At 48.2% G+C, this 20909-nt stretch overlaps 1 protein-coding gene across 1 annotated transcript; it reads right to left on the bottom strand.

Annotated features, from left to right (window-relative positions):
* Positions 1 to 9413: 9413 nt before the first annotated feature.
* On the bottom strand, positions 9414 to 19561 carry PRKRIP1 (PRKR interacting protein 1). Its single transcript, XM_065418319.1, has 6 exons — positions 19442 to 19561; positions 17969 to 18047; positions 14954 to 15054; positions 14027 to 14112; positions 12503 to 12570; positions 9414 to 10151 (listed from the first exon to the last, which is right to left on the bottom strand). Exons 1-6 carry the CDS (start codon positions 19559 to 19561, stop codon positions 10039 to 10041), a joined length of 567 nt encoding a protein of 188 aa, XP_065274391.1. The 3' UTR covers positions 9414 to 10038.
* Positions 19562 to 20909: the final 1348 nt, after the last annotated feature.

Genomic DNA, 20909 nt, shown 5'->3' with positions numbered 1-20909 from the left:
GTTCAGGACAGCAACAACTATTGAACAGGAAAGGGCAATCCCAGAGACTGTTTTATTAGCCTGATTTGTAGAAGATGTATGGATAGGAATTCAGTAAAAAGCTACATTAAAAAAAAATTACCCTCAGGAGGTAGATGTAAACTAGATTGCATGGCATATAGAGCTCTAATCTCTACTCCCTGCTCATCTGTAACTGCTGTGAATGCCTATGGGAGTTACAAGGGGAAAGACTACATAAGTAAGGCTGTGAACTACTTTCAGCATGAGTTCAGGATGGGCTGGTGACCGTTAACCTTTGTATCTCTAGGTTGCTGCCAGTTTGCATTTCAACTTTAAACCATTGCTTAATTCTGCCCCCCACCCCATTCTTGTTTGTTTGTTTTAAGATGGTTGCCCTTATTTTTTCAATCTAAACCTTGCTTGTTCTTTCTACTTTGTTTCCAAAGTGACACGGTTTAATTCCATGCTGCATCATGGGTGTGTCTCAAAAGCTTCTTATTAAAGCACTGCTGTAATATCGGCTACTGCATTCAGTGTGTCCATTTTAATTATTTTCTAAATTGAAGCATTTTCAATTAAATCACCCTGAAAGAGATGGCAATTTCCTGCAGTATCCTTGAAAAACCTTATTGAATTAAATTTAAGTAGCTTTGGAGTTCACTGTATCAAAGGCAAATTTTATGTATTAACGTGGGCTGGGATTGTATGTAGTATCGTTAGGGGGGCGGGGAAGATGGGATTTCAACCTGGGAAGTTTTATGAACTTCAGAGGACTATTTTCAACAATGGGCCAGACAAAAAAGGACTTTTGGACAAACAGTGTCAAAAGGTTTGCCTGGGGAATCTCTAGGGGGAAGCAAATGCAAATTCCCACCTCCAGTTTGGCAAAAGTCCAGCCTTTTGAAGCTACATCCTGAAGGGAGGACCATTGTCTACTGATTACCTGTCCTGGAGTCACAAGGTCAAAGGCCCAAGCTGTATAAAGGAAGGACTAACCTATTCTGAGCTAAGGCTGGTATGAACTTGTAACCACAGAAAATCCCCTGTGTGGGTTTTGAAGGACTGACTCCTACCAAAGTCCGTGTTGGAATTTGGGGAGGGGAAGGGGTTGTAGGCTCTGGTTTGAGCGCTTAACCTACACACATGCTAATCTTTTGTTATTTTAATATGTTTTCACTGTAATGCCTACACCTTAAGAATAAATGTGCTCGCTTACAAAGAGCTGTGTGGTAACATAACTGCTGACAGTTAAGTTGGTCGTAAGCCTTCGAAGAGCAAGTAAAGTACAGCTGTGGGCCTGTTTAGGAAGTCTGGTTTGCTGAGAATACCACAATGTAGGTAGGGAACCGTGCAGCCTGGGGAAAACCCCAGTCACATGGGAAAGGGAAGTGGGTCTCTCCTCAAGAGAGGTAACAAGTGGGAGTTGGAAGCCTAAAAATGGGTGCCATTGCTGGACCATAGAGGGGGAATAGAGGTGCAGTTGCCCTGAACTGTAACAATCACATCATGGAGCACAATTCATTTTACAATTCCTCCCGCCACCTGAGATTGCAAAAATACAAAAGGAGCTGAATGGCATATAGCGTAGAGCAGTTGAACTGGCTGACACCTTGAAAGGGACAGCTGTGGATTTCCTAACCCACTCACCCCATTCCATGCTTATCAGCCAATATTTGTGACCAATATTTGTGCTTCTTTACTTCCATCAGCCTCGCTTAGTGAAGGAAAAGATGTGATTCTTAAAGGAAAATCAGGTTTTACTTCTCAACTATGTAGTTTCATAAATGTTCAAACATCATCAGATCCAACCAACTGTATGAAAAGCAAGTTAAATCAGCAAGACTATTTCAAGTGACCACATACAACACTGGCCATGACCGAAACATCACCTTCATTAATACTATGAGTTAACCTTATTGCTATTTAAAAGGCAACCTCTTGGGTTATGATCACAGTGTTACTCATGGACATACAGTAGAATTTAACTGAGCAGGGTTTATGAACTCTGGCACAAGTTTGAAACTCGTATCCTAATTAGGAGGTTTCAGATCAACAACAGAGACCTTGACCCTGCAATCAATCCTTGTACCAACAAGACTGCCACTGACCTCAATGAGAGTAACACACAGGAGCTACTGCAGAACTGGATCACATCAGCATTTTAACGCTATGAATATTTATACGCATCTAAAAGGAACACACATGACGTGGTACTAATTCATCTCAGCACCACACTTCAAGGTCAAAAGCACCTTGCCTTTAGTTTGGCACAAGTTACTTTTTATTCACACCCATGCAGTACAAATGGAGACTACAAACATAACTAATAAACCAGTATTTTCCCCAGGGTTTCAAGCAGTGATGGAGGTAAATGTCACTCGAGTGCCAACAATACGTAGAAACTGTCTTCATTCCATACACTATTTTAAAATGGATGCTACTTCTACATGCCATGGTGAACCAGGAATAGAGTAGGTTGCTGTGGCCAACAAGGGAAAGTTGCTCACCAGCAATTTCTACGATTTTGCAGATACAATGACAGAGGATTCTCACTCTTGAGTCTTGTGGTCTGCAAATTCTTTCAGATTTTGGCCCTCTGACATGGTGATAGTTAGAGTGCAAGACCCTCCTCCTGGTCAGCTTGCACCAGCAGCTACAGCCTCAGCCCTTGGAGTATTCCTACTCAGCTCCTAAACTGTGCGGGAAGCAAGACCTCCCAATTTATTTCCATTCAGAAATCAGATGTCTATAAAAACATCCCAAGGCACGTGACAATAAAAACCAGAACAAAATGACACCACCTCAGAAACATCCCTGCAAACAAAGAAGGAGAAGGAGGCTCCACATGGTAAGTGAGACTCCAGCATGATATTTTCAAGAAGCAGATTCACAGGTGAATAATCTTCCCTTTTCAAAAAAATACCGTTAGTACAGGATTGTGACTCTTTGAGTGCAAGTAGCTGGACAGATTACCTAAAATGAATATGAACAACACTGCAACAAGCAAAATAAGAAAAGGCCAATGCCAGATAAGCAACAAAAACATAGGTGGGAGCACCTTTTCTGACTGCAGAGGGAAATGACTGGATGGTTCTGAGGGCTGAGATAGCAGACCCAGAAGGAGATTCCTGTATGGATGAAAACAACAAGGAGCCTGGTGGCACCTTGGATGGTGTCTTTAACAGAACAGTTTTACTGCACAGTAATCACTAGCCGGGCATCTGAGTAGAGAGGCAGAGTAATTCTAGGAATCCTGGTCCTGCCCCTGTCATACTGCAAGACAGGAGACCACCAGCTGTCGCCTCTCGTAGAATGGAAAAGAAATGGAAGTTAGGGCAGATGTGGAAGAGCGTAGTAGTGTTCTCCAAAGTCTATTCACCAGCACTATGTCATGTTTTGGACCAGGTGACAAGACAGCCACAATTCCATAAGGAGACTCTTCCACAGTCTAATTGTCCAGGGGTTCTCAACCTTTTTCTTTCTGAGGCCCCTCTCAACATGATATAAAAACTCCACAGCCTACCTGTGCCACAACTGTTTTTTCTGCATATAAAACCAAGGGTCAGCATTAGGGAGTAGCAAACAGGACAATTGCCTGGGGCTCCACACGACCGGGGACCCCCACAAAGCTACATTGCTCAGGCTTCAACTTCAACCCCGGATGATAGGGCTCTGGGCTTCAGGCCCATGCAGTGGGGCTTCAGCTTTCCGCTCTGGACCCCAGCGAGTCTAATGCTGGCCCTGCTTGGATGCCCACCTGAAGCCTGCTCACGGCCCTGCAGGGGGCCCCGGACCCCTGGTTGAGAACCACTGTAATAGTCAAATTGGGCCAAGGGAGAGGGAATAGGTGAGGTAATATATTTTATTGGACCAATAAAGTTGGTCCAATAAAAGATATTACCTCACCTACCTTGTCTCTTTCATATCCTGGAACCAACACGTCCAAACAACACTGCAAACTAACTGGGCCACATTCATTCCTGGGGTAGCTTTACTGACTTCAGTGGAGTTACCACAGAGGTGCATTTGTCCCCCCTACATTTCATGGCAGTAGAACGTATGGAAGATGGAAAGCTTTTTGCCAGTGCCAGTTAATATTGCTTTTGACCTCACTCTGTCCCATATTAGCCCTCACAGCAGTAAATATCGCAGGGAAAGACTTTGCCTTGCCTTAGAGCTCCGCTGCCTACAAGACGATTATAAATGCACAGCCAGGGACTTTTGCGGTCAGGTAAGGAGGAGACCACTCTGACGGACAGGTGCCTTTCCTTCTCGCATCTCCACTGCCAACGTGCTTTGCCTGATCATTTGCTGAATGAATCACAGCAGTGTCACCAGGGATCTCAGGACCCTTGCCTGGTTTCACCATCTCCATTGGCTTCAAGACCTCCCCGGGCCATGTCTGCATATGGGAACTAGGGGGGCCAGGGGAAGGGGTTTCATTCCATCCCACACAGGGTTCACGGTTTGGATCAGCGGCTCTCAGCAGCACCCCCGCTGTACACACGGCTCCAGCCCCGCTTGGCCTAGCCCCCCCTCAATGGCACTGGGACCCTAAAGTGGCTACAGCCTCAAATCACAGGCCAAGCCCCTGGGACAAGGTGCGGGGGGAGGGGGTCTCGGACGTCTGCTCCCTCCTTAGCCCGGGGCACGAGCAACAGCACCCCGGGCACTGAGCCCCACGCCGGCCCCCACGGGCTGTGCCCGGGCTCCCCGCCACTGGCGGCAGAGAGAGGAGCTGCTGCCGCCCCCCGGGGACCCAGAGCCCCCCCCGCCGCACCTCCGGGGGCCCTGAACCCCCCCACGGCATCCCCGGCACTCACGCACCGCGGCGGGGGCAGTGCCCGGGCGGGTCCGCTCAGCCCCGCTGACTGCGCTAGAGCCGCCGCCGCCGCCGCTGCTGCCAAAGAGCCCGAGCCGCCTCCGCCGCTGCCAAGGCAACGCCGGACCCCCCGGCACGTGACTCGGGGAGTCCTGCACCACGTGACCGGAGCAGCCCCGCTCCAGACGGGGAGGGGGCGAGATGGGCGGGGCCTGCGGCTCATCCCCATGGGGATGGCGGGGGGGAGGTCATCTCTCTGCGGGGGGGACAGGAGGAATCTGGGGCTCACCCCCCCTAGAGGGAGCAGGGGGAGTCTGGGGTCGCCTCGCTGCAGGGGGACAGGGGGAATCTGGGGCTCACCCCCATAGAGGGAGCAGGGGGAATCTGGGGTTCACCCCCATAGATGGGACAGGGGGAGTCTGGGGTCGCCTCGCTGCAGGGGGACAGGGGGAATCTGGGGCTCACCCCCCTAGAGGGAGCAGGGGGAATCTGGGGCTCACCCCCATAGATGGGACAGGGGGAGTCTGGGGTCGCCTCGCTGCAGGGGGACAGGGGGAATCTGGGGCTCACCCCCCATAGAGGGAGCAGGGGGAATCTGGGGCTCACCCCCATAGAGGGGGCAGGGGGAATCTGGGGTCAGTTCTCTGGGGTGGAACAGGGGAAGTCTGGGGCTCATCGCACTGGGGGGGGGGGGCAGGAGGAGTCTGGATAGGAGTGGATGGGGCAGGAAGGGTGCAGAGGGCCCCCCTCCCCTGCAGTGCTGGCCCTGGGAGCCACAGCAGCCACACACGCTGGGGTACCTCTCTGCTAGGGGATTGTGTAACCCCTGCGGCTCCCAGAGCCAGGATGGGGACTGTGGGGCTGGCCCTGTTCATCCCAGGCTCCAGGGAAATCCCAACAGGTGGCAAATCTCCTCAACTCTGCAATGGGCAGACCCCCTCCCCGCAGGTCCCAGCACCCTGCAGGCATAGCCCCTTGGCTGCAGAGCACTACAGGGTTGAGAATGGAGGGACCCCCCACTACCAGGAGCTGCGTCTGCCACACCCATACCATGTGTGGTTTACAAGGATCAGATGGAGGAGTGCACTTGGCTGCTGCAGTGTCGTGCTATATACAAGGCATAGATAGAGCCAATGACCCAGGAGCAACCAAGCAGCTAATCGTGTTTGCAGGGCCTACAATCTTTAAAGGAGGCTTTTTTGAAGATCAAAAGACAAATCCGCTTGCATCAAAATTTCATCACACGCCCATTCTGATGTAATCGCTATTCTTTGCACCGAGGCCAGGAGGGACTCAATAGGATGGAAAGAACCACCCTGTTTGCTTTATTGTAGAATAAATAATTATGCACCCCCACAATCATCCATCTATCTTACAAAACATCCCTGTTTGTCCCACTGAGATGAACTCAGAAAGGCAGAGACCTCCTCTTCTAAGCTGCAGCCACCTCTGGGCTGCAGCACAGGAAAGTATCCCTTTATATATTAGAAACAAAGCCAGAGTGCTGCGCCTTCTCTCTATAGCCTCTGCAGGAAATCGTGTCAGAGCCCATCCCAAGAGGGAGCAGGGATGGGGACTGCGTTGCAGGGAAGAGGTTGTATTAGTTCTTTACTTAAAAAGGAGATGCAGGAAAATGCAGATTCCATACCAGAAGTTACCAGGACAAAGTAGCACAATGGGGCAGCTTGACCCCCAAAGTCATCCCCATCTTTCAGAAGTCAGTTTTCTGGGGGGAGGGGAAAAGGGGGGGGGGGAGAGAAAAAACACACAGCAAAAGCCCATTAAAGGGACAGCACCAATCCAAATAACTCCTAGCCCTACAATAATATAAATATGTATTTAATTTACTTTTCACCATTTAGGTTGTTCAATTTTTGCATTCATTCAAGGTGAGATGGTGAAAGTTGCTTAGTTTTACCATTGTAGGCTTTATTTTACCAATCCTCATTTGGGACTGCATTGGACTAGAAATCCAGAGACCTGGGTTTCTGCTACTGATTTTTCATAGGACCCAGAACAAGCCACTTCCCCTGCTGTACTTCAGTTTTCCTTTCTATATGAGGATAATTATACTAATTTTCTTTTATAAGATCACCACAGCAGACTGTGCTCTTAGTCTTCAGGGGGCAAACATACTGCATAGATATTTACTGTACAATGTCTGTGGTCTGGAAGAGACACCATTGAAACATATCCCTAAAGTAGCTTATACAGTTCTTTGCAGGATTTCTTGCAACATACACCAAACATGGTCTGAACTGGCGCACACATTCAGCCCTCCCAGAGACTGCCAGCGAGGGAGACAGTAGGACACATTTCACCTTCAGTGGTGCAACATCAGTCCTTTGATGAGTTTCACATACAAGCTTAATGTTCTTGGAAGGAGAGAGAGAGAGAGAGAGAGAGAGTGAGAGAGTGAGAGAGTGTGTGTGTGTCACAATTCGCTATAGGTCGTTAGGGAGTCATAAGGCGACAGAACCAGGCAGCATAGCTTGAATGCAGTTGGACCCTAATGTAGTGGGATAGACAAGTCCATCTTCACCATTCAGACAAGAGTCCTCAGGTGACACACATGCCTTTTATTAATGAAAAACCCCATTCATTTCATTCAGCCCAGCAACCTGACAGCTCAGAAGAGAAGCAATGCCTCAGGGTACAGTTTATTCATGAGACTCATGCTCCTCCCCTCCCTTTCCCCACATACAGGCTGGGAAACAATCTATGTTTTACCTGTCACCTACAAATCATCCTAGTGTGGAAAGTCTGCCCACCCTCCTGCCTGCCTGGAGCAAGCAGAGGGCACAGCCCTCCTAACTCATGTCTGTACCAAGATCCCTGGGGAAACGCCACTGATCACAGCGTGTTGTTAACATGTAGCGTACCTCCTTCCAGCACACTAAATGCCTCAACAACTACGTGGGTGAAAGCAATCACTATGCTCTCCCATGAGCTCACAGGAAAAGGAAAGAAGATAAACACACCCTGTCACCTGTGGGTGAAAAATCTTTCAGTCCTCATCCACAAAGGAAATCTGCACAATACCTTCAAAGGACGAGCCTGGGAATTTAAATAACTTTGCTAGACACTAAAAATCATGGACAGAATAGGGACACTGGAATTGTGGCTCACTACAACAGCCACTCTGTCCCACTCCCAGCTGCCTTTCTTTTCCCCTTCTCCCACTTCCTTCCTTTCTCCCGCATGACAGGTGTTGACAGGCCACTTCACCTTGAAATATACATTAACCACTCATGCTAAACAATCTGTTCCACCTTGTATTTAGCTGGGACATGGAGTACATTTCCCAGACCTGAAGAAGAGCTGTGTGTAAGCTCAAAAGCTTGTCTCTCTCACCAACAGAAGTTGGCCCAATAAAAGATATTACCTCACCCACCTTGTCTCACTGATCATGGAATCATTCAGTCTCTTCAATCCTACTCCCCGCATTGGGAGTGGGCTAGAGACAGCATACAAAGCAAAAAAGGGCATTACAGCACCACCTTCTGCAGCGATGAGCTCCCAAGAGAGCACAATGCAGCTTTCCACCACTGAAGGAGAAATTACCTTGCCACAGGCCATTAAGGGAAGGGATCTAGCCCTCAAGAACTGGAAAAAACTCAGTGGAAGCAACAAAGTCCGTTTCCCTGTTATGCAGATAACTTTACAGAGAAACATAACATTAACCTGCTCAAACACCACAACTGGTTTCAGGCAGCAACATCAGATGCAGTGGGCTGATCTAATAGTCTCCCTTTCTTTTAAGGTTATTTTACATAACTTAGCATCAGCAAAGGCTTGAGAGAAAAAAAATAGCTTTTGGACTAAAGGCATTCAAAAAATGACCAGCACTTCCAAGTTAAAAAGAAACAAAAGTTGTTTTCTTCAATTCAAGCTGCAGGCAATGAACACAATAATGGGTTTGGGGTTTAGTTTTCAGCGCAGATGGAAGGTGCTAGATTGACAGCTCCTGAAACCTAAAGTCCTCGCTCCACAAAACGGGCACAGTTCAAGCAGCGGCAGGGCAAGGTGCCCTGCTAGTGTGCGTCAACCCTGAGGCTGCACGGTGCTGGGGCTTTTTTGCAGAGACCACCCCTAAAACAGTCTTTAAGAGAAGGATGCGTGTCCCAGGACCGCAAAACATTTAACACAGCAACACAAGGTTCAAAGCATGACAGAAAGAGAGGCTGCTATCCCTTAAGAGATGACTGGCTCTCTGGTGTTTACAGACCTACTTTCTTTTGGAAAAATTTGAAGAAAAAGTTCCTCCTATCAGAAAATTAAAGGCTCAGTATACACAGCAGCTCTCTACAGTCTCAAATCTGTTATCTCCATGTTAAGCATCAGTATCACTACTGATCTCTTCATCCCTTAATCCAAACATGGCTGGGATGGCACAGCATTGCCATATAGTGTTAAGTATTTCTCCTTTACTGTAACTCTAGATTTCCTGGAATTTCACACGCTTCTCCTGCCCCCCCCCCATGAAACAAAGTATCATGTTCTTTAACAACTCCTCAGTCTAGCTTTAAAATCAGCAAGCAAGAGGTTCTTGTTTTAGTTAAATCACATTCAAATAAGAGCAGACAGGAAATCAGACATTCCCTTTTTATTAATAGAAAAATTTAAAAGAAAGTAATAGGGCACATCTGTGCAATAAAAAAGGGTTTCTCTGTTTAAATACCTATCACACCCGTCTAGCAACAGAAACCGACTTATTCGGGTTAGAGACGGACCCAATACAAAACCCCAAATTGAAAACACTCACAGTGTGGGGAAGTCTGGGCCCAGACCAATCTTTACTTCAGGCTAAATTCTGCCCTCAGAGTCATACATCCCATTCCTATTGAGTTCAATGAATGTTGTGTACACAGCCTTCAGGGTAGAATCTGCCCTAAATGTTGATGGATATGTTTTAGATCTCAGCCAGAAAACACTTTGGGCCATGCTAGAAAGAACTCTAGGGTAACGCAGGCTTGTGGCTGTCTCGTTAGAGCAACCTTATAGCAGACTGCACAGCAGTTATACAAGCAGTTATGAAAATATTCTTATTTGGCAGCCTTCTACCAAAAGCCTTTGGGACTCAGATGTGAAGGTCACACCTCCACTGTCAAGCAGGTACAACATATGCTAATGGGTTCTGCCCAGCTGAGATGAAAGCTTCTGTGTTCCTGAACATAAAGTAATGAACGTTGTTTCCAGCTGCCACTGCATTATCATCATCTTCCCATCACAAAGCTGGGCTCTTCTGCATCCTCCTCCTTCTCTTCCTCCTCCTTGGTATCCTCATCTTCTTCCTCACTGGTCTGTTGCTCTTGAGACTGGTCAGACTCTAATGGGGTAAAGAGAACGTGTTGATTACCTGTAACGAGGCGTGCACGCCAATGTATTAAACAGCAGGTTAACCTCAGAAATTAGAAGAGAAAAAGCTTATTAGGTTACCCACCTTGTCCAATGCTAAAGGGTCACTGCAAGATTGCTCTCTACCACGTATTTACCAACGTTTTGTCCAGTTACATTTTAAAGGCCCCATGTGACAGGCTTCCAAGTGAAATGATGGGCACACCAGAAAAATCACACCTTCAGGAATACTCCCTCACTTCATCTTCTTAATTGTATCCCATTGCTCCTAGTTATTACTAGCACTCCTTGTACCACTAGGTAATGCCCGTTCAAGATCACAGCTATTTTATAGCTAGGCTGGGATCTGCAACAGATTGACAGGTTTGGACTTGCTTAGGAGTATGCCGAGCTCTTTGGGGTATGTGTTGCAAACCAGGTTCATGAAAAGTGTCCTAAGTTTCAATCTGCTGGAGAAGGACCAGACCTGGGACCATTTATCAGAACCCCAATGATGACCTTTGGTTGGATAAAATGGGACCCTTGATCCAAAATCCCTCCTCCAGCTCCTGCCCCTGAATTTGGTTTGGGACACAACAGTTCTCATCCCAAGCGCCAACCCTTGCACACAGCATTTATTTTTTAGTAGTTTGATGCCACCAACTGGTGAAGCTGTGTAATGTCGCTTGATATCAGGCACCACACTTTATTGAAGGAAAAAAAAAAAAAAAAAAGCGAAGGCGACAGGAGTTGGATTCACAGTCCTGGAGACTGAAGTCCTATTTATTCAGAGAACAAGCTTCCCTACCCAATCCAACTAATAAACTTCCACCTTGCTTTGGAAGGGCTCTCTCTAGAAGACAGAGGGGAGTGTGATCTCTGTTGAGACTTCCAAGACATTTGCCAGTTACAGCCAACTGTGATGCTAGTTCAAACCAACAACCTAGTTGTGAAAGACTCCACATCACATCACAAGTCCCTGATGCAGCAATTCCATCCTCACCAGTACATTATTTTGACTAGTGTCATATTTAACTAAAATTAAGACTCTGCAATTTACGTTCCCCTTGAGATCAAGCTCCACAACAAACTAACGAACTGATAACAAGGGACCAAATCCACCTGTAGTGTCACTTCAGTGGAATTATGCCAAGGATTGACCCTCTGATTTAATAGGTCACAGGCTGGCAAACGTCAGGTTCAAATAGATGCGTGTTTTACAAGCAGAAATAGTCACACATCTAGCAAAACTGCCAGCATTGCTACAGCCCTCAAAGACTTCCTGTGGAATCATAATTCAAAGCCACAAAGTGCAGTTATTTCTAAGAAAAGTGAGTTAGAGTGCTCTCACTAGAGCAAGTGTTTGATTCTCAAATCAGTGATCTTGATTGTACTAAAATACCTGATTTTCCAGATTTAAACAGAACAGCTATAGAATTGTGGAGGTTTCTTTCTACATGTGGAACACGGATGGTACTGGAATAGATCACTCTTTTACATGCAGTACCCTAAGTCAGTTTCTGGCTGGCCACATTGTATGTAGTTTTTTCCTCAGTGTGGTTCTAATTTTTCTGCCCTGTCCTCAGTGCGCAAGACTATTTTTATGTCATCTGATTCCTTTTTTAAAAATGCCTTTTGTAAAATGCTCTAATTCTGCAAGTTCTCAGTTTGACTGAGCCAAAATATTTGCAACAGCATCACCTTAGGAAAACACCAACATTAGCTGCAGTTCAGGAGCAAACGGACCCAGTTTGTAGGTCAGCGATATTCGGAATGAAGGGTAACATTTTCAGAAGCACCTCAGGATATGTCTACATTGCAGCAGGGAGGTTGCTTCCCAGCCCGGACAGACGCGCTAATTCTGCTCAAGCTAGCACGCTAAAAACAGCAGCGTGGACACTGCAGCATGGGCAGTGGCACGGGCTAGCCACCCGAGTACACACCCGCTCAACCCTTTTGGTCCGTACTCTGGTGGTGAATCTGCGCTGCTATCTCCACACTGCTACTGTGAGTGCAGTAGCTGGAGCAGAGCCAGCGTGTCTGTCTGCCCCTGCTGCTGCAGACATACCCCACGTGATTTACCAGCCTAGCTCCCATCCTAAGTGAATTCCAATGGGGCCTTTGAAAGTTAGACTGAAATTTCAAGTTTAACAGACTGGCTTGTCCTCAATCACACAGGCACAAACTGCAGGCTCAGCAGAGAGAGAGAGAGAGAGAGAGAGAGAGTGTGTGTGTGTGGGGGGGGGGGGGGGGGGGGAAGAAGGAGGAGGAGAATCAGCTATTGCCCTTGTATTGGAAAGCAGAACTGAGCCCTGAAAAAGGGGGAAATTTTATTCCACTGACCTTCTTGCTGCTTCTTTTGCTCAAGTTTACTTTTCTTAGCCAGCAGTTTCTTCTCTTTTAACTTCTGTCTGTAAAACAAGAAAACACACTTGTAACAGTGAAAATTCCAGCATGTCAATTTTTTTGTACATTTTAATGTGTTAGACAATATGTTGCTGTCAGGTTTGAAACTTGGACCTTAAAAGCCAAGTTCAGGTCAAATCTGGCCTCACATTTCCGTTTAGTGAGAGTGAAGTTTGACAAAACAAGACCAACAGAAATGTCCCCAAGTTGTTTTTATTCCAACTGAAAACTTTCTATTTTAGCCATTTCCCTGGGGGACTTGCAACCCAAGTGCTAGTACAGGAGAACCTGAAAATGGAACAGACACGAAACAAAAATGAATGTGACTCATCTATTTTCATTATCCAAGGTAAAAAGCCCCAAAAGCAAACAGAATGGCAAAGTCAGTTTGTTAAAGCTGAACATTAAAAAAAAAAAAAAAAAAAGGAAGGCATTATCAATAACAACAATTTTTATATACAAGTTTTTAACTTGAAATCATCTCTCTAACTATACTGACCTATTACAAACATCTCCCCAGCAGCATGCTTCAGCTCTAACTTAAAGGCAGCACCTCTAGGCGTAGGAGGGAATTTCAGTCTCCACGGCTCATTCTCTCCTTGGCCCTTATGTCAAGAATGCTAACAAGGGACCAGTAACAGTCAAGGGTGACAAGGCTGTTTGTGATGTGGATATTTGTGCACAGATACATTAACTGAGACCAGCAACTAATTTCACAGACCTTTCAACAGCTGGTAGCATCTTTCAGTCACTAGAACCCTGAACACTGGCCTCCAGTGGTGGTGAATGGAAGCTGCAGGGGCTCAACACCTGAAAATTCAGTCCTCTAGGTGTTTTAAAAAGATACTGTACTAAACAAAGATTGCAGACTTTGCATGCCTCCATCATTCCGATACAATTCCTGGAGTACGCTTGTTAACAGGAATTTATCCATGTCAATCCCATATATGCTGATGGATGGCAGTCACTTATGTGGTTTTAAACATTTCACATTAATCAGTGGTTCCATATATTTGGTATATTTTCAGAGCTGAATTCATTACTGGTATCAGAGAGCACACACAGTACTGTTGACTTAAATAGTCAACTTAAGTAGTGAATCTGATCTGCAGTCTTTTTGAGCGTCCACATAAAACAATGAGCTGAATAAATCAATGTTGATTTGTACAGAACACTGATCTACAAAGTCATCAGCTTTTGTTCTGCAGGCTCATATCCCTGCAAATTCCCAAGATGCACCGTCACTTTCTGAACTTAAGTTCTTGGCTCCAAGTGCTACAGACACTCACTTAAGAAACTTTTAATGGCGACACTTTTGAAACTGATCTCTGTAGCCAGACATCTGAGCTGAAAGTTCTGGATAGTGGAAGACAGCATTTAGCCAAAGTGAGTAGCTACAGGCAGGACATAAAGCATTTAGAGTTTCTATGTTCAGTCCCCTGGGGAACAATTTGCTCTCACCGCTTCCTTCTGCGTTTCGCTGTCTGCTCCTCTGCAATTATCTTATTCTTCTCCAGTTTCTTCTGGTATTCCTCGTCCAGTTTTTGCTGTAATTGATCATATGACATTTTGGTTACAATCTAAACAAAATGTGATTATATAAATTATCTCTCGATGTTGGGAGAAGTCTCTTAGCAGACACACTGGGAATATTTGCCAGCAGGTTTGGTGTGGGTGCCTGTTTATATTAAAATGTGTGTATTGATAAGAAAAATGTTCTATGTAAAATTTAACAGCCAAATTCCAAGATCCTTAACTGAGAGGGGAGGGGGAAAGAGTGAGGTCCCAATCAACATCAATTGCAGCAAGAACCTGAGGATTTGGCCCTAGAAAATTATATAGCAAAAGAGGGAATAACATGGAAGACATCAGCAGCAACATACGAATCAAGTGACTTTGAAAGATGTGCTGAGGGACAAAGATCCATGGGAGAGCAGTGCTGATGTATCCCTGGTCCAGGACTTGAGAGCAAGTCCAGTAGAGTGCAATTTTTGATTCCTCACTTTATAGAAGTACTTGTTTTGATGCTGTCTTTGTAAGCTGAGGGCTGTTAATCAAGGAAGCATAACCAATGCTGCTCACTTTTTTGGCTGGGAAGAATCTACTCATGTTTCTATTGATTTTTAAAGCATTTTTAAGTCGTATTTGGGAATGGAGGCATAAGCACTCTGGCTTAGTCCACCTCCAGCAGGGTCACCCACTACAGAGAGGGGATGGCACGGTCTGATGCAAAGAGCCAGATGTGTTAATGCTGGTTTTCCAGGGCACATATCCCATATTAGGAAAAACCGCCAGCTTGAAGTTCGTCTGATTTCAGACACTCTTAGAAAAACAGGGCAATGAACATTGAGTAATCGGACAATTGACTGCAATAAGGGGCCCGCTTACCTTCTCAGCCATGGCATCCATGAAATCCTGCCTCTGGTACTCTCGCCGACGAAGATGTCGGTACACATGGAATTCCCCACTGCCGGCTCCAGCGCTAGAACCTGCCAATAGCACAGGGATCATGAGATAGTACTGTCTGTGACGTTTCACTCCATATTCTTTATGAAAATATGCTTGTATGAATATGACATAACTGATGTACTTTATGCAAGATGGGTCTTGTAAGAGATCATTGGAAAGGTTATAATTTACTGAATGCGATTATCCAATGTGTATGCCTGTATCATTTCTGTACCTGAAGTTAGGAATAGTGACTGTGTATTTGTATTTCAACTATGCTACTTCAGGTGACGCACACTGCTAACACTTCAGGTACAACAAATTTGAAAAGCTAGACAGGGCGGATGATCCATCAGCGAGACAATGGACTGTGAAAAGGCCTGGCCTTCCTGCGGACATACTGCCACTGACTCATGGATGCTGTGATACTACAGAGTCAGGTGGTCTTGTCACCTGATACTAAACATTACCTGGGACTTCTTGTAACTTTCCACTGGAAGGGAAGGGGGAGGGGGGGTGTCAAATTTTGGTAACAAAGGATTCGCGCCTTATGTAAATCCTATTTAAGGGTGGGGAGAAAGGCAAACATGGCTCCTCCTCTCCATGGTGTGTCTGCCCAAGAAGAAAGATTGCTAAAGCCACCTGAAGGGAAGGTGGGGGGGAGTCCAGATTGAGACAGGGGTCCAGTCTGAAAGGGAATATAACTGGAACTCTGGTATCAGAGGGGTAGCCGTGTTAGTCTGAATCTGTAAAAAGCAACAGAGGGTCCTGTGGCACCTTTAAGACTAACAGAAGTATTGGGAGCATAAGCTTTCGTGGGTAAGAACCTCACTTCTTCAGATGCAAGTTTACTTGCATCTGAAGAAGTGAGGTTCTTACCCACGAAAACTGGAACTCTGAATCACAGAAACTTTGCAACCTGCCTAAAATCACATTTAGGGTGAGAATTTACATTTTGTAACCTATTTCTTAAGTTTATTGAGCTTAGCTTGCGTACTTTGGTTTATTTGTTCAGTAATCTGCTTTGTTCGGTCTGTTATCTCTTATATTCACTTAAAATTCACCTTTTGTAGTTAATAAACTTATTTCTTGTTTATAATATAATCCAATTTATGTAATTTCTAATGGGGGGGGGGGCGGGGAGTTGTGCATATCTCCTCCACATTGAGGGAGGGGACGAATTTCATAAAACCTTTGGGTTTGTGCCCCTTAAAGGGAGTGGGCACCAGAGTGTTGGGGCGAGCCCCTAAGGCTGAATCTTTCCAGAGCAGATCTGTCTCTCAGTGCAGCTGGGTGTGTCCCTGCCTGTGCGCTTGACTGGAAGAGGCTTGTGAGCCTAGCCCAGTAAGGCCAGGTAAAGGGGACCCAGGCTGGCAGAATAGGCTGACTCAGTGGCACCCCAGCACATCAGGTGACACCCCAAAGGGCCCAAACCTGTCACACTGTATACATAGCACCTCCTAAGGGAAGGTCAGAGTAAGATTTACCTAAACTCTGCCCCTTTAAGCACTGACGTCTGCTGAGGAGATCAAAGGGAATGGCCCAGGGTGCGGAAGCAGAGTCTGGTGTGCTCTGAAAGGACTCAGCAGCCCTGGGGCGTGTGTCTGGAGACTGAGTTTAACAAAACTCCAGTTTTAAAAATGTCCCTGGTCTAAGACACTCCCAAACGGATGCCTATGGGATTAGGGTGACCAGACAGCAAGCATGAAAAATTGGGACGAGGGTGGGGGTTAATAGGCACCTATATAAGACAAAGCCCCAAATATCAGGACTGTCCCTATAAAATCGGGACATCTGGTCACCCTATATGGGATACAACTGACTGAGGGATTGTAGGAAGTAAAGACCATCACAAGTTGGTAACAGCATATTTTTATCATCGATTTTTATCCAGCCTAGGTCAACAGGGTTTGAAAGCCAGAGTGAGCTATGAGACCCCAGTGGCTCAGTCCAGCTTCTGTTGGTCAGCAGCCCACATCACAAAACCATCACCACCGTCAGTTCATTGACTAGACCTCTTGCCATCAGTCTCAGCTGAGTCTCCAGGAACTGAATGGGCCATGGAGACTCAACTCATCCCCCACCCTGGTTCAAGTAACGGTAGGTTGACTGGGCAATATGGTACATCTTGTCCTGCTATGCACACACAGACCAGTCCCTCCCACCCACCCCCCTTTCCACATGCATCACTAGGTCTTATACAAAGTCAGGAAGGGAGAGCAAATATAGTGGAAATGAAACCTTTGTAGTCTATTCACCACACATCCTTTTAAGGCAATAATGGTATTATAAATATAATTGGCTTCCCCCTGCCCTTTTGTAAAGTGATCCTTGGAGTTCCCTCTTTCTGGTGTCAACCTGCACTCGGATTCTCACTGGGGCTTTCACCTGCAGGATCTGTCCCTTCCCTTTGATAGCTAAACCACCTCTTTAAGGCCCCAATTCAGCAAAGTACTTAACAGAGACACGGTCCCAAACCAGAGGATGGTCTTTAAGGCTCAAGTCTAAGGGTCAAGAGATCCAAGTTGATCCTGGCTCAGATGTTCATTATGTGCCTCAGTTTCCCACCTTCTGAGAGATGGGGATAATACACTCACAGAAGGGGCTGTGAAGTCTGAATTAGCATCTGCAAAGCACTTTGAGATCCTAGAGGAGGACAGAGTTACTACTTACTATCAATACAGCAGCACCTTGCCTCTACCCACATAGTCAGAAGTGCAGACGACCGTTTTGGGGAGGCTTAGGTGCTGTTCACATTACACTCTGAAAATAAACAGCCACAACGTAGACTAATAAAAGGACAACTTGGAAAAATGCTACCAAAAGCCCATTCCTGGCTGCTTTTCTTAACAAAGGTGGACAGGAGAAGAGCTCTCTCCCCCGTCTTTATTGCACATTCATCTAGGATTAGGCCATTTGATCTATAGTTATCTGAAGAATAGCGAGTGCCCTTACCCATAACATCTCTCACAAATTCCGGGGGAGGGCGTGGTGCCCATTCATTTAGTTTTTCAGGAATTGGAACAGTCTTATCCTACAACAAGAAACAAGCCAACCATCAATATCTCCTCTGGGCAGAGAGTGAAGGTTTAATGCATTATCGAAAGTTGATATACGCACAATGGTGGAATCTCTCCATGTCAGCACAGATCTTAGTGGAAGTAGAACTGTGCTAGCTCCTTTCCCCCAGCAGAAAAATTGGGGATCAGTGGCCCCAGGGGACAGGAGTCAGGGTACACCCCCAGAATGGGAACTGGAGGTCAGTGCCAGCCACCCCTCCCCACACATATTGAATTTGGGATTTCCTCCTGGGATACAGAATGGAGGGTTACAGTGTCTACCCAACACAGGGGATGGGGGAAACCAATCCCCCCAAGGGGAAGGAATCAGGATGCCCCAAGCACAGAGATATGGGGGATCAGTCTGCCAGGGAGGAGGGATCAAAGTGCCCCCAGCGAAGGGGTATAGGGGAACAGTCGGGGAGGGGGCGCATGGGGGGTTGGTTCAGGCCCCCAGCATAAGGAGGGAGGTCAGTCCCGCAGGGGACCCAGTCCCAGAGGGGTCAGTTTGGGCCCCCAAAACAGGGAGCAAGTTCAGTTTGGGGAAAAGGGTTGGGGTGCCCCTGGGCAGCAAGGGGGGATCAGTTCCCAGAGGGGGGATCAGGGTGCCCCAGGACGGAGATGGTGGGGACAGTACCAAGTGGAACCAGTCCTGGGAGAGAGGGATGTGGTCCAAGCCCCCAGCAGAGGGAGGAGGATCAGAGGGAAGGGGAGTTTGGTTCAGCTGGTGGGGGTTGTGATGCCTCAGGGCAGGAAGGGGGATCAGTCCCGGGGGGGGGTTGACGTGCCCCTGGGTAGAGCTGGGGAACAGCCGGGCAGGGACCGGTCCCGGGGGCTCGGCGCGGGGGGGTCTGTCCGGGAGTCGGGGCTCGGGGAGCCGGGCGATCAGTCGGGGGCCGGGGGCTCGGCGCGGCGGGTCAGTCCCGGGGGCGGGCGGTCCCGGGGGCCGGGGGGTTTATGGGAGCCGGTCCCGGGGGCCGGCGGTCCCGGGGGTGGATCGGGAGCCGGTCCCGGAGGCTCAGCGCGGCGGGTGAGGCCGGGGGATCAATCCGGGGCCGGGGGCTCGGCGCGGCGGGTCAGTCCGGGGGTCGGGGAGGCCGGGCGATCAGTCGGGGGGCGGGGGCTCGGCGCGGCGGGTCAGTCCCGGGGGCCGGATCGGGAGCCGGCGGTCCCGGGGGCTCGGCGCGGCAGGTCAGTCCCGGGGGCCCGGCGGGTCTGTCCGGGGGGGAGCCCGGGGGATCAGTCGGGGGCTCGGGGCGGCCGGGCGATCAGTCGGGGGCCGGGGGCTCGGCGCGGCAGGTCAGTCCCGGGGGCGGGCGGTCCCGGGGGGTGGATCGGGAGCCGGTCCCGGGGGCTCGGCGCTGCTCACCGGGTTCTTCATGAGCCGCTCCAGCCGCAGCCGCTGCTCCTCGGCCGCGCTCCGGGGGATGACCAGCGGCTGCGGCTCCTTGCGGGGCCGGGGCGGCCGCGGGGCCGAGGGCGCCGCCATCTCCGGCCTCTGCCGGCAGCGCCTGGGCCCGCCCGGCCCCTGCTGATGACGTCCTGGCGGCGACGGGCCGCTGCTCATTAGCATACATGAATATTCACCAGGCCAGGCGGATTACTAATGAGTTTTATGCATATTAATGAGAACGTCAATATTCATAGCCAGGCGCTGATTAAGGGGCGTGTCTGCGCCAGACCTTGTTATTGTAGGGTCGCCTGGAAGCTCTGGCTCCTTATTCAAGCAGCATCCCTTGTTAGCACCCGGGCTGGTTTGTTATTGTAGGGCCACCTGCGCAACAACTTTGTTATTGTCAGGTTGCTGGTTAGGACTGAGCCTGACACCCTGGTTTGTTAGTGCAGGGGCTAGAGGTGCCCACGGCCCCAGAGCAGGGGGATCACAGCGGATCCAGCCCCACCCTTCCTGGCTGCTTCTCCCCCTGGGGGCAGGCTAGACATGCCCCAGTGGCCGGCCCCTGAGGTTAGTCACGCCACGGGGCCATTCCACCTCTGTGCCGTGCTCCCCTGGCACACCAGGACATGGTGAAGGTGAGCCAAGCCCCAGCTGCTGGGTGTTTCAGGGAGGCTGCAGGCCTGCTCCCAAAACGTGGGGTAGTCCTCGCACAATCCGTGTAGGGCCTGGGCTCCACCTAAACACTAGGTTGACCAAGCTAACTTTCAGTGCAGTGGGGTGGATTTACTGCAGCCACAGCAAAACCCCTTCCATGGCTGTAGTGTTTACACTACAGTGCTACAGCACTGTAGCATTGACAGTGTAGAGACAACCCCTACGCAATACCCAGGCAGGAACACACCTAATACCAGCGCTGATCCATTCTCATAGACCCCGCACCAGCCGTGTTAGAGCAGGGCATCCAGGGACATTCATGCCACTCACACACCCCTTTAAGCCATGCCTGTACCCCCAACGGTTCAGCTGGCTCAGAGCCAGTCTAGCCAAGGTGGTAACAACACCACAATTGTTTAACTGCTGGGGCCCTGTGTAGAGTATAGTTCTCACCCTTGCTATCCCTAATACAACCTCCTCTGTATTGGCAAGGGCAGAAAATGGCAGTAGACACAGCTGAAGAAAGTAAAGAAATACACACATCATGTAAAGTACATGAAGATCTACAGCTGCAAAATGCTTAGCATTATTATTAGAGCTCTAGGGTGTTTTTTCTCTTTGCAGAGGTATTACAAAGCATTGGAGTTTTAATAATGATGATCACCAGTCATACAGCACCCTTCACATCCAAAGCACCTTCCAGATATTATCTCGTTAACCCTCTACACGGTAAGTAGAATTACACCGCTCTAAAGCACAGAACGTTTACGTGACTTGCCCAACCCTA

The sequence above is a fragment of the Emys orbicularis genome, chromosome 17 (assembly GCF_028017835.1).
Source record: "Emys orbicularis isolate rEmyOrb1 chromosome 17, rEmyOrb1.hap1, whole genome shotgun sequence".
NCBI classification, from domain to species: Eukaryota; Metazoa; Chordata; order Testudines; family Emydidae; genus Emys; species Emys orbicularis.
Note: the sequence above shows the minus strand (reverse complement) of the source record. Positions and strands in the feature narration are given on the sequence as shown.